This window comes from Stenella coeruleoalba (genome assembly GCF_951394435.1).
Source record: "Stenella coeruleoalba genome assembly, chromosome: 11".
Classification (NCBI taxonomy): domain Eukaryota; kingdom Metazoa; phylum Chordata; class Mammalia; order Artiodactyla; family Delphinidae; genus Stenella; species Stenella coeruleoalba.
Window position 1 is genome coordinate 7,064,564 of NC_137157.1, and position 13,889 is coordinate 7,078,452.

The window sequence follows — 13,889 nt, forward strand, 5'->3', positions numbered from 1 at the left end:
TATTGTAGCTTTTAACTGAATTTTGATAAGGGTGCAAAAGCAATTCAGTGGAGGAAAGCTGGCTTTTCAACAAATGGTTCTGGAGTAATCAGACATCCATAGGCAAAAACAAAACAAAACAAAACCCCTCAATCTAAATCTAACAGCTTATATGAAAATTAACTCAAAATGGGCCATGTACTTAAATGTAAAACATAAAACTCTTAGGAAAACAATCATAGAAAATCTTCTGGACCTAGGGCTAGGGTTCTTAAATTTGACACCAAAAGCACAGTCCACAAAAGGAAAAAAAATTATAAATTGGCTTTCATCAAAATTAAACACTCCTGCTCTGTGAAAGACCGTGAGGAAAAGATGAAAAATCAAGCTACAGAGTGGTAGAAAATGTTTGCAAACCATGTATCTGACAAAGAACTAGCACCTAGAACATATAAAGAACTCTCAAAACTCAACAGGTAAACAATTTAATTAGAATATGGGCAAAAGACATGAAAAGCCATTTCACTAGAGAAAATATAAGATGGGAAATAAGCACATGAAAGGATGTCAACATCACTAGCCATAAGTGAAATGCAAATTAAAACAATAATGAGCTATTCCTACACATCTATCAAATGGCTAAAATTAAAAAGTTGCTTCACCAAAAGCAGAACAGGAACTGGGTCACTCATATATTGCTAATCAGAATGCAAAATGGTACAGCTGCTCTGGAAAACAATTTAATAGTTTCTTACACAATTAAATATGCAACAAACACATAACCCAGCAATTGCACTCCTGGGCATTTATACTAAAGAAATGAAGGCTTGTGTTAACACAAAAGCTGTACACAAATACGTACAGTTTTACTTATAATAGCCCAAAACTGGAAACAACCCAGATGTCCTTTAAGGGGTGAATGGTTAAACTGTGGTAAATCCATACCATGGAATACTACTCAGAAATAAGAAGGAATAAACCACTGATACATTTATCAACCTGGATGAATCTCAAGAGAATTATGCTGAGTGAAAAAAAAAAAAAGCCCATCCAAAAGGCTGCATACTGTATGATTCCATTTATAAAACATTCTTCAAATAACAAAATTATAAAAATGGAGTCCCTTTATTAGGGAGGGACTAAGGAAGGAAAAGGATGACATGAGGGATCCTTGTGGTGATGGAAATGTTCTGTATCTTGATTATATCAATGTCAGTATCCTTGTTGCGATACAGTACTATTGTTTTACAATATGTTACCATTGGGAAAAACTGGGTAAAGGGTACATCTGACTTTTCTGTGTTATTTCTTATACATGTGAATCTATAATTATCTTAAAAGTTTAATTTAAAATGTGTAGCATAATACAGGGAAAATTATAAAAGCTGCTTTCCCTTCCCTACAGGGGCCAGAAAGAAAAGGCTGAGTATAAGGCATGTGGCTATATATCTTGGCCCTGATGGATCAATTCCTGATACCTCCCCGTTGCTTTTGCTTCCATCTTGGGACCCCATGATCCCATATACCACTGGAACCCAAAACACCCTCTGCTCAAATCTCTGACTCTAAGGTGGTGGTCTCAGGAAGAAGGATGCAACCATTTTAGATAGAAAAGCTTTAAATCAAGGCCAAAAGTGGGGTGAGAGGAGGGATGGAGTAGAAGAACAACACCGAACCCACGTAAAAAATTCTGGGAGCTGGGACTTCCCTGGAAGTCCAGTGGTTAAGACTTTGCCTTCCAGTGCAGGGGGTGTGGGTTCGATCCCTATTCGGGGAGCGAAGATGCCACATGGCTCGAGGCCAAAAAACCAAAACATAAAACGGAAGCAATATTGTAACAAATTCAATAAAGACTTTAAAATGGTCCACATCAAAAAAATCTTAAAAAAACAATTCTGGGATCTAGTTCTCACTCCACTACCAACAGCATAAGTATCTTAAATGCTGAGGTCTTCAATTCAACCCAATTTAACATTCACTGGGCACCAACGACAGTGGCGAGAGGTGGCTAGGGATAGTGGTTAGTTCTTAACCTGTATGTACATCAATGTCCCCTACCAAAAAAAAGTAATATTCTTTTCTACAGAAAATTGAAAAATTTGGGTTAAATTGAAAATCTTGGGTTAAATGTTCATAAAATCACCTTTAGAAATCTCTACTTGTATTAATCCATAACATATAATGTAAGTAAAAAATGGGGGCTTAAGATGCAAACACAGCATCTAGGCAATGCCCTGGGTGCATTCCAACCCTCCCACCTCAACAAGACTACCACCCTCCACTGGTTCTTGGTCACTAGGATATACTCTGTAAATGTGTTGTAGGGATTGAGGCTAAAGAAAGTTAACAGGATTCTCATAATCTGATTAGTAGGCAAAGGAAAGAAAACTGACATTTATCAAACATCTGTGTGAAGCAGACACTCTTCCAGGCACTTCCTAGTATATACATTATCTCATTTAATCCTCTCAACCCTGTGTGGTAGCCATTGTTATGCCCGTTTTACAGATGCAGAAACCAATGTTCATGGAGGAAAGGTAACATGCAGCTTGTAACTGATATCAGGGACTGACAATAAATTTTTTTCACGATATGCTACATTGCCTCTAATTTTACAGAGGATATTTATTTTCTGTACTGTGCTATCCTGTCCAATTTGCTAAAATAATTGTTTTTAGTAAGGACAAATAGGGTTTTTTCCTTTTTTAAGGTGATGAAAGGAAGAAGGCATTATTAAGACACACTGGACTTTACACATTTGAAAAATCATCAGACCTTTTTTTTTTTTGGCTGCGCTGTGTGGCATGTGAGATCTTAGTTCCCTGACGAGGGATCGAACCCGCGCCCCCTGCATTGGAAGTGTGGAGTCTTAACCACTGGACCGCCAGGGAAGTCCTGAGACCATTTTTTTCCAACAGCTTCATTGAGATATAATTTTCATACCATAAAATTCATTCTTCACCCATTTTAAGTGTACAATTCAATAAATTTTAGTATATTTACAAAGCTGTACACTATCACCATGAACTAATTTTAGGGCATTTCCATCAGCCTAAACAGAAACCTTATGCTACACATTTACTCCTCATTTCTACTCAGCTCACTAATCTACTTTCTGTCTCTATAGATTTGCCTTTCCTGAACCCTTCATACAAATGGTATCATACTGTATTGTTGTGTGTCTATCTTCTTTCTCTGAGCATAATGTTTGCAAGGTTCATCCTGGCTGAAGAGTTTTCTATTGTATGGATGTACCATACTTTGTTTATCCACTTAAAAAAATTTTTTTTGGTATATCCAGTTGATAGACTTTGGGGCTGTTTCTACTTTTTAGCTATTGTGACTAATGCTGCTATAACAATTCACATACAAGTCTTTGTGTGGACAAATCTTTTCATTTCTCCTGGGTAGATACTAGGATTGGAATTGCTGGATCATATAGTAAGTCCATGTTTACCTTTTTAAGAAACTGCCAGACTGTTTTCCAAAGTAGCTGTACCATTTTACATTCCCATCAGCAACGTACGAGGGTTCCAATTTCTCCATGTCCCCACCAACACTGACTGTTGTCTGTTTTCTATTTTAGGAATTCTAGTGGGTGAGAAATGGTATCTTACGGTTTTGATTTGCATTTACCTAATGAACGCTGAGTGTCTTTTCATGTATTATTGGTCATTTGTATCACTTCTTGAGAAAAACAGCTATTCAAAGCCTTTGCCCATTTAAAAAAAAAAGGCTATTTTTTTAAGAGCAGTTTTAAGTTCACAGAAAAACTAAGTGCAAAGTACAGAGTTTCCATATACCCCTTGCCCTGCCCACCCTCCAGCCTCCCCCACTACCAACATGCCCCATCAGAGTGCTATATTTGTTGCAATGGAAGAACCTAGATTGACACATCATTGCCATCCAAAGTCCACAGTTTACATTCGGGTTCACTCTGTGGGTTTGGACAAGTATATAATGACATGTATTCACCATTATAGCATCATTCAGAATGGTTTCTGACCTAAAAACCCTCTGTGTTGTACCTATTCATCCCTCTTTCTACCCTAGTCCCTGACAACCAATGATCTTTTTATTGGCTCCATAGTTTTGCCTTTTTCTAGTATGTCATATAGCTAGAATCATACAGTATGTAGCCTTTTCAGATTGGCTTCTTTTACTTAGTAATATCCATTAAAGTTTCCTCCATGTCTTTTCATGACTCATTTCTTTCTAATGCTCCAGAATATTCCACTGTCTGCATGTACCACAGTTTATTTGTTCACCTCCTGAAGGCCGCCTTTGTGGCTTCCAACTTTTGACAATCATGAATAAAACTGTTATAAACATCCATGTGCAGGTTTTTGTGTGGACATAAGTTTTCAACTCATCTGGGTAAATACCAAGGTGTGTGATTACTGGATTATATGGTAAGAGTATGCTAGTTTTTTTTGTTTGTTCGTTTTGGGTTTTTTTTGGCTGCCCCTCACAGCATGTGGGATCTTAGCTCCTGGACCAGGGATCGAACCCAAGCCCCCTGTGGTGAAAGCACGGAGTTTTAACCACTGGACTGCCAGGGAAGTACAAAGTATGCTAGTTTTGCAAGAAACTGCCAAACTGTCTTCCGAACTGTCTTCCAAACTAGCTGTATTCGCACCAGCAATGAGAGTTCCTGCTGCTCTACATCCTCATTAGCATTTGGTGTTGTCAGCTTTGCTTATTTTTAAATTGGGCTATTTTTTTTGAGTTGTGTCTTTTATATATTCCAGATACAAGTCCTTTATGGAATATACCATTTGCAAATATTTTCCCCCAGTTGTGAGTTGTTTTAGAGACCTTTTTTTTTTCAATGCATAAGAATATTAAACACTAAACTCATGACAGTGGTTACTCCTAGAGGAGGCAGGAGCATGAACCAGGTCAGAATTACACAGGTGGGTATCAGAGGTAGAGCGCAGACTCTGGAGTCAGCTACCTGGGTCTCAACCCAGTACTGTCAAGTAACTTAGCCTCTGTGTTTCAGTTTCCTCATCTGTAGAATGGGTATAACAGCACCTATCTCACAGGTGTGTTTCAAGGCTTAAACAAGTTAATGTGCCTGAAGAATGTAAAACAGTGGTTACCAGGAGCATGGTACACAATACATAAATGTTAACTGTACTACAACTTCTTGAGGTGGGTACTGAAGTTCAAAAGTTCCCATTCTACCATGCTTTATCACTTACATATGTTACATGTTTTTTTAACTTTTGGGGAAGGCTTTTATTCTTGGTTCCTATTTCTTTCCACTACCCCATCTCACAGTTACCACATTTTTATATTTCAAAAGTTCTTTCTTAACTAATATCTAGTAGATGCCTTTAACAGCAGGCTATAGATACACTGTCTCATTTTGTTTTATCACCTCAGCTCTTTTTTTTTTTAACATGCTTATTGGAGTATAATTGCTTTACAATGGTGTGTTAGTTTCTGCTTTATAACAAAGTAAATCAGCTATACATATACGTATCTCCGTATCTCCTCCCTCTTGCATCTCCCTCCCACCCTCCCTATCCCACCCCTCTAGGTAGTCACAATGTTACAAGCTTTCTTTTCATGCATAATTCATTTAAATGTACAAATACATTTTAAAAAATAATACAGGGAAAAAATCCAATTTTTTACCCTTTAAAATGGGTAAGACTGGGCTAGATGCAGGGCCATCCCCCATGCTGGCTGGGGTTCCAGAGCTAAGCTCAGCCCTGACCCCTGCTGCTTCCCCAAAACTCACAAAGTATCTATCAACTGCATTTTCAGAAATGACCAGTGGACTCCAGGCAGGAGTCTGTCTGGGGCAGAACCTAAAATGGCAAGTGACCTAGGCTGCACCACCTCACTTTCTTCACCTGTAAAATGGGGATGCTAACAGTACCCACCTGATCTATGAGATTAACTAAGACTAAGTAGAAAATCTACGCACGGCCTGACATGTTGTTAGCTGTTATTTTTCCCTTTACCCTTCCAGGCTCCCCTTGATGTTCAGAGATAGCCTCAGTAGAAAAATGCTAGGAAAGGGACTTCCCTGCTGGTCCAGTGCTTAAGACTCTGTGCTTCCACTGCAAGGGGCGCGGGTTCAATCCCTGGTGGGGGAACTAAGATCTCTCATGCCCTGCAGCAAGGCCAAAAAAAAGAAAAATGCCAGGAAAGAGAGAGGTACCCAGAATGGACGACCTAAGGTTCCTTCCAGCTCCAAAACTCTGGGCTGTTTTTCACAGAGATCCAGAGTTTGGGATGAAAACATCCCCGTCTAAAATGGGGCTGATGATATAACCCACCTCCCTGGGCTGTGGAGAAGGGTCGAGAAGCTCAGAAGCTCAAGGCCAGGAGAGCACTTTCACGTCTCTACCTCGCTTCAAAAGAGCTGGTTTATAGGGGGGAAAAAGTTATTGCGGAAAAGCCGCAGAGGTGCCAGGCCAACGCCACAGCAGCCCAGGCGCCATTACTTGCCTCAGCAGGGCCCACGGCCCAAGCGCGGAAGATCCACGACGTGCGTGTGGATGGGCGCTACCACAGTAGCGCCCGGGGCAGTTCGCGGGCGTGACGCAGTGGACGCCAGACAGCAGGCACGCGCCAACTCGCGGCACAACGGCTGGCCTGGGCCCGAGCGGCCCCTGGCGGCGCGGTCGGGCGACCGTTAGGACGTTCAACGGCCGAGCGTAAGATTCCGCAGGTGAGCCTGCGCAGCCTCCACCTGCCTCTCTCACACAGAGAGGGAGAGAGGGAGAGAGGGAGAGAGGGAGAGAGGGAGAGAGGGAGAGAGGGAGAGAGGGAGAGAGGGAGAGAGGGAGAGAGGGAGAGAGGGAGAGAGGGAGAGAGGGAGAGAGGGAGAGAGAGAGAGAGAGAGGCTTCTCAGCCAATCAGAGAGACCCATAGCCGTTCTCCCGCCCACCAGTAGTTTAGGGGCGGGACTTTAAGTTTTAGCCAATGAGAAAAAAGATTTGTCCCTCGGCCAGACTTACGGGTTGAAACGGGGTGAAGTTGGGAGGTGGTTTCTTTCGCAAGATGGCGGCAAGCGGCCTCCGCCGCGCTGCTGCGGCCAACACCTTGGTGAAGCCCATTTTCAGTCGGGACATGAACGAGGCCAAGCGGAGGGTGCGCGAGCTCTACCGCGCCTGGTATCGGGAGGTGCCGAACACTGGTGAGAGGCAGCGGCGCACGCGGGGCCCCGGAGGCAGCCGCCCAAGGTCGCCGCCGTCCCGGCCTCCCATTTCTGCCGGGCCGAGCCGAGGTCACCAGCTTGGGCAGAGGTGATCCCGAGCGCTTCAGGGGAGGAGGGCCACACGAGCCTTGGTGGACCTGACCTGGCGGCGGCGGCGCCAGGGTCAGACCAGTCGTGCTCTGCGTCGGAACCGCGCTGCTAGGGCGCCCTTGCCCTTTTGTCCCCCGTAATTCTTCCCGAACCCCTGGGAGGGAGAGCAAGGACTGTCAGTGACACACTCACTTTATAGATGAGGCAGCGGAAGCACCTAGAGACGAAGTGATCCGCGCAAGGCCCAGAGCCAGCCCCTGGTGGATCTGGAACCCAGAGTCAACTAGAGTTCGTGAATGTGTTTACAGACATCCATTAGGTTATATAAACAAAGGGGCGGTGGGATTTGAGCGATCATCTGGTTCCCACATCCCCCACAGAGAAAGAAGCAGAACCGGAGCAGGGAAGTGACTTTTCCAAGGTCATCCAATCAGACAGTGGTGTCTTTTCCAGCCCCTCCGGGTGAGGTGCCTCCCTCCCCAGTCTCCAAAGTCTTTTTACCTAGTGCCACAGGCCCCTAGTATTCCTTAGGAACTCCTTCCCCTGCCCCCTCAGAACCCCTGTCTTCGCTTGGATGTCAGAGAACCAATGTGTTCACCCGAAGGATTAAAATATAAGCTCCCCACGTTCAGAGACTTTTTTTCATCTTGGCATCCCCCTCAGCGCTGCCCCGTGTACCCGATGAAAGAAAACTTGGGGAAAATCCCATCTGAACTGTCAAGGGCAGTACAGATGTCAGGGACTGTCGATATTTGGTAATTTTGTTGATTTGATTTAGTGTGTTTTATCGTGTTTTTAAGTGAGCTGGAGCGCCATAGCACCCCTTAGGGTGCCACTTCCTTGCCTGTGTGTAGAATGTGGTGGTTACATGGACTTGCCTTCACTTTCCCCTTAGTAGCTGTGTGACCCTGAGCAAGTTGTTTCATCTCGCTATGCCTCAGTTTCCTCATCTGTAGAATGATAATATATAGTACCTTCTTCAGAGAGTTGCTCTGTTGAATAGGATAGTGTCTGACACTTAGACACTCATTAAGTGCTGGTTGCTACTGCTGTCTTGTTATTATTGTTACTGTTATGTGTAGGGCTTACACTCCGTGCAGAACCCAGCTCTTTAATGTACGGGAGCTGTGTCTGCTCCAGCGTCACTTGTCCTCAAGCTGACTTTTTGAGAGGTTGCCCATGACCATAACTTAGACCCACAGGATACAAGGGAGGGAGAAACCGGAGTGATCCGGGCGGTTCAGGGACTACAAATTTACATGCCTTCAGGGGACAGATGGGGAACAAGACCCAGATGGCAGAAAGAATAGTTGGCAAACGGTAAAAATCAGTGACTGAGTTAAGGATAGAACCCAGGTATCTAGCTCGTTCAAAATCAACACCCTCCAAGACTTTCCCTCAAATACTGTTTGAGAAGATAAGCCCACAGTCAGAAGGGTCCTGAGAAGAGGAGAAGGCAGGGGGTTATAGGAGCCTGTAGAGCAGGGGGAGGTTGGCGGGGGGTCAGTGGGGAGGATCAGTGATCTGTAGCTTGTCGTTTTCTCAGGCCTGTGTGTACACTGGTGTCATGACATCCATCATTGGGGATTCCAGCTGAGGATCCAAACTAAGGACTGGGAATAAGTAAAAGTATTGATAATAACTAACATTCATTGAAATGCATACATATGGCCCAGCACTATGCTAAATGCTTTACATTGCCTCATTTTAGGGTGGGTTCTAATCATTTCCCTGTCTTGCAGATGAGAAAACTGAGGCACATAAACTTGTCTCACTCACACCATTAGTAAGTGGAAGAGCCAGACTTCAGACCCTGATTGTCCAGCTGTTACACTTGGCTCAGCTTCTGCTGTAGTTTTCCCTGCATCTCACGGGACCCAGTTATGCTGCGCTTGTGGAACAGAGTGCCATTTGCCTGGGTGGTTGCCTCCACATGGGAGCACAGAACGAAACTGCCTTGGATTCCCTCCTTTGAAGAAATACTACATGCTGCTTGCTGGTTACAGCACAACAGGAGACCTTCTATAGAAACTATTCATTTGTTTAATTTCCATTTCATTGGGTACCTCTTGTACTACAGGGTCAGTGCTGGGTGCCTAGAGAGATATGAAAGTGACTAAAACACAACCCTGCCTTCCAGGGTCTTATGGTCTAGTCAGGAAGATAGGCATATATAACCAGATCATTAAAACCCAAAATGTAACAGAGGTATGGGAAGTAAGTGCTGAAATTTTTAATAGTTAACATCAGTATCGATGCTTTACTGTTTATAAGATGTTGTCACTTGATTTTCACCACATTCCCGTAAAGGAGTTAGGTAAGAGGTTATTGTCTTCCCTACGTTGTAGATGAAGAAATAGACTGAGAAGGCTGTACCCCAGGCAAGGTCCTAGTTCATGATGGTGTGGAGACCTTACCCAGCTTGTTTGACCCCAGATCCCATGTTCTTTTTTCATCACACCATGCTGCCTTCCCATCTAAGGATCTCCCGGCACTTGGTATGAATGCTACCAAAATGAATTGGAGCAGACGGCTGAGAACCATCAGTGTCATCCTTCCTAACCTGTCAGAGCCTCCCTGACTCAGAAAAGCCTTAACAATAACTTGAGGAAAACACACAGACTATGGAAGTCACCTTCATCCAAAAGGGGCACTTCCATATCTTCTTTTTGTGCCTCTCAAATTTTTTCAAATCGAAATTAAAATATGCAGGATTCGAAGATTAAGCCAGGAGTCTGTGAGTTGAGAAAGAACAGTTGGAAATGATTTACTCCAGGGCTTCTCAGCAGTGACATTTGTGCTGGATAATTCTTGGTTGTGGAGACTGTCCTGTGCATTGTGGGATGTTTAGCAACATCCCTGGCCTCCACCCAGTGATGCCATTAGCATTCTCCCCCCTAGTTGTGATAATCAAAAACGCCTCCAGATGTTGCCAGATGTCCTGGTGGGCAAAAATCGTTACTGGTTTGACAACCACTGATTTAGACCAAAGAACAGTTGAGTGGGCTATAGCTTAGGCTGTTCCTGTTTGCCTTCCTGCAGCCTTTCTCACTGGTGGAGGGGGTGTGTTCAGGGGGTTGAGGTGGGAGAAGGATGACTAGGACAAAGCTATGAATTTGCCTCTTTAGAGACAAGGATTCTTAACCTGGGAAGATGGGCATTCAGGGATCCGTGAACTGACACTGTAGGCAAAACTTTGCATTTGTGCCTGTGAATGTTTTCCTGAGGAGAAGATTCATACACCCAGTGCGCTGGTGTGTGGTTCAGGAGATCTTGTGGAATGGGAGTAGGTGGACACCAGCTCCCCCAGTATGCACAGAGGCACCTCGCTTTTCTCTCCCAAGGTTGGGCAGGATTCTAATATGAAAACGCAGGAAAGGTAAGCACTGATAGCAGGGGAAGATTCCTCATACTCCTTTCCTTAAAAGAGCACAAAATTGTAAATTAAAAACCAATAAGCAACCTGGATTCTAGGCCCATGTTTGCCAGGGACCAGTAGTCTGACTTAAGGCAAGTCCCCACAGTCCTCTAGTGGTAAGATTCTAAATTCCAGCATCCATATTAGTTTGCATTAATTTGTGTCTCTGTCTTCTTATGGTCCCTTTGTTTGCTCTTTTCTAAAATTCCACATGTGATACTGTGGTGTTTAACAGCTAACTCTCCGTCAGGAAATCTAGATTTATAGTGTTTACCATTTTCAATGATGTAGATACTCCCACCACGGTTGATTTTAAGCTATCAAAGTGAAGTCAGTGACGGCCGACTTGGGAAGAGATGTGTATAATTGGCTCACCATGGCAGCCTGCTCCAGCACACCACTGGATACTGAGTTCTTTCTCATGTGATCCTCTGTCTTCTCTGTTAACACTTACCTGCAAAGCTGGGATGCAGTTTCTCCTACTAGATTTCTGCTATTGCTTATTCTTTGGTTGAATCAGCCTGGCATGATCTCTTCCTCAGCAGAAGCTTTATTTTTCTATTGCCATCACTAAGTTATGAGTATAATTAAAGATTCAAACTTTGTTGTTGATTAATTCAGTCACTAGATAGCCCTCATGGTTTTCAGAGCTGGTTGTGATAGTTCCATAGACGAGAGTGGACATGTCACAGGAATGGCCACACCACAGGGTATCCTCACCAAATGAGCCCACTGCTCTGCTCAACCACAGTGCTCATTCTAGCCTGTGAGCCTTGGTTATGCTGTCCCCTGAGCCTCGTGTGCCCCTCTTCTGTCCTTATTCCACCTACCACACAAGGCCCTGTTCATGTCCTTGCCATCAGCAAATCCACTGAAGTCCAACTGCCAGAGGATGAAAATAAAAACACCTAATTTTCAAAGGACATCTATATGCCTTGTCAAACTCCCAGGTCACTGAGTCTGTGCCACTATTTTAGCACTTAATCAGGGATCGCTGAATATTGTGATTTTAATATTTGCACTCATGGATTTAAGGCCTAGAGAGCAGGAGCTACATCTTAAACTCCTCTCTTTCTTCCAGGTAACCTAATGTGGTAGTAATCGTTTGCTGGATTGATGCCTTTCCCTACCTGCACACTCAGCAGTCTCCCTCAACTCTTAAGTTTGCATGGTGCACAAACCCGCACCATATCACTGTACATTAATTTCAGCCATGTCATCTTCTGTCAGTTGCTCCATGTAATAATAATGCTAACATTTATTGAGAGCTTATTCCATGCCAGGCACCGTTCTCTCATAGAATCCTCACAACAGCTCTGTAGTTGTATGTGCTGTTGTCGTCCTTATTTCACTCACAAATAAATACACTCAGGCATAGAGAAGTGAACATACACAGAATCATATAGCTGATAAGTGACAGAGCTGGGATTTGAACCCAGGTTGTTCATACTCTTGAACTGTGCTATACTGCCTCTTCAAATGCAGTGGGCTTGTCTCCCCAAACAAATACGCTCTTTGAGAGCAAGTGCCATATCTCACGCTTCTTCACATCCTCAAGCACCTAGCTTAAGGTCAGGCTAGTATTTGGTGAATGGAATGAATGGGCAACCTATGTGTTCAATGACTAGCCGTTGACTCAGTTTTTTTAAAAACATGTTTTAACCATCTCTACTCTGAATCATGTTTTTTCTTTAGTGCATTTATTCAAGCTAGACATCTCTGTGAAACAGGGACGGGATAAAGTCCGAGAAATGTTTATGAAGAATGCCCACGTCACAGACCCCAGGGCGGTTGATCTTCTGGTCATTAAGGTAACTAACTCTCCCTGACTGATTTTAAAGAGCAGCCAATTTGTCCAGAGCTTCTCAGTCTTCTCAGATGAACATTTTATCTCCAAGTTTAAAAGCAACTACTAGGTCAGCAACTGTTACATAGTGTTTCAAAGGAATAGTTCAACTTGGAGGTTCTCACCTGGTTAAATAGATTATAAGATTATTCAAGGGAAAATCCACTGGGGCTTACATTTTAAAACTAAAAACAGACAGAGGAAAGTTTGAACTCTTCTTGAACCTCATCCCTGGAAGTTACTGCTTCACCTGGTTGCCAGTTTTCAGCTGGAAGAGCAGGCCATGGAGTCAGATCCTGGGCCTGATTCTGTCTCTCTGGTCCGTCTCATTGGCATCAGTGGCAACTTCAGCATATGGGCCAGTAAATAACACGGAAAGAATGTTAAGCAGGAATGTAAATTAAGCCAGTCAGGTTAGGCAGTCGGGGCAGAGGCCTGGTGACCTAAAGTCTCCTCTTGGAACCAGTCAGCCAGAGAGTTAAGGAGTATTTGAAAGGTCTCAGAATTACTTAGTCCAACCACCTCATTTTCCAGATGCAGAAAGTATGGTCTAGATGCAGTATGTTACTTGCCCAAGGTCACTCAGCAAGTCAGTGCCAGAGCAGAGAATCGAGTCCTGGCCTTCAGTGTTGTATTCCTTCCACTCAACCACTCTGACTGAAGACCTCTCCCCTCACTTGTGCAGGGAAAGATGGAACTGGAAGAAACAATTAAAGTGTGGAAGCAGCGGACACACGTTATGCGGTTTTTCCATGAAACAGAAGCACCAAGGCCAAAGGATTTCCTGTCCAAGTTCTATGTTGGGCACGACCCGTGAAATCACTCAATGGAAAAGTGCATGTTGATATTTAAATATTTTAGAGCACAAATAAACTCAATATATGATGGTCATTTCATGATAGAATTCCATTGGTGAACCAATGAGAAGCTCTACTTCTGCAGTCTCACTTTTCGTCTGAACAAGTTGAACACACCACCTGTTCTTTCCTGTCTCCTGAAGTGTGGTGTTTCCAGTAAATTAGATTCTCTTTTCTCAGAGCCTTGCATGTTGGTAAACAGGAATGGTGAGGCCATCTGCTCAGAAACTGCCGTTCTGGGTGTGATGCTGGATGGCTTTGTTAACTTAGCTGTGTTTCTACAGCCCCCAGGATTGGATATTTTGGTGTAATGGCACAGATTATCCAAAATTAGCCAGCTCTTGCTACTGGAGGAGGATCCGAGCAGCACGAAGAGGCCCAGAAGTAGAGCTGACAAGCTGGGCTGTTTTTCCCTGGGTTCTGAAGAAAATGGCTGCTCAGAGGCCTAACCTCCTGTCCGCAACAAGCATTGGTCCTAAAGATGAAATTAACTTGTCAATCAGGCATCCTGCTAGGGGA

The 13,889-nt window shown here is 43.7% G+C and overlaps 2 protein-coding genes across 3 annotated transcripts in view; one reads left to right on the forward strand and one right to left on the reverse strand.

Moving 5' to 3' along the window:
- The window catches only part of LOC307193970 (uncharacterized protein), a 32,333-nt gene extending 25,557 nt beyond the window's left edge, over nucleotides 1-6,776 (reverse strand). The window contains exon 1 of one of the 2 annotated variants that reach the window (XM_079936593.1): nucleotides 6,448-6,776. The gene's annotated coding sequence lies outside the window, so the exon portion shown is untranslated. The remainder of the gene's footprint in view (nucleotides 1-6,447) is intronic. The other variant, XM_079936592.1, reaches the window with a different exon arrangement.
- A 198-nt stretch (nucleotides 6,777-6,974) lies between these two features.
- On the forward strand, nucleotides 6,975-13,410 carry NDUFA6 (NADH:ubiquinone oxidoreductase subunit A6). The gene is made up of 3 exons (XM_079938149.1): nucleotides 6,975-7,138; nucleotides 12,363-12,478; nucleotides 13,199-13,410. Exons 1-3 carry the CDS (start codon nucleotides 7,003-7,005, stop codon nucleotides 13,328-13,330), a joined length of 384 nt encoding a protein of 127 aa, XP_079794275.1. The 5' UTR covers nucleotides 6,975-7,002; the 3' UTR covers nucleotides 13,331-13,410.
- The last annotated feature ends 479 nt before the right edge of the window (nucleotides 13,411-13,889 follow it).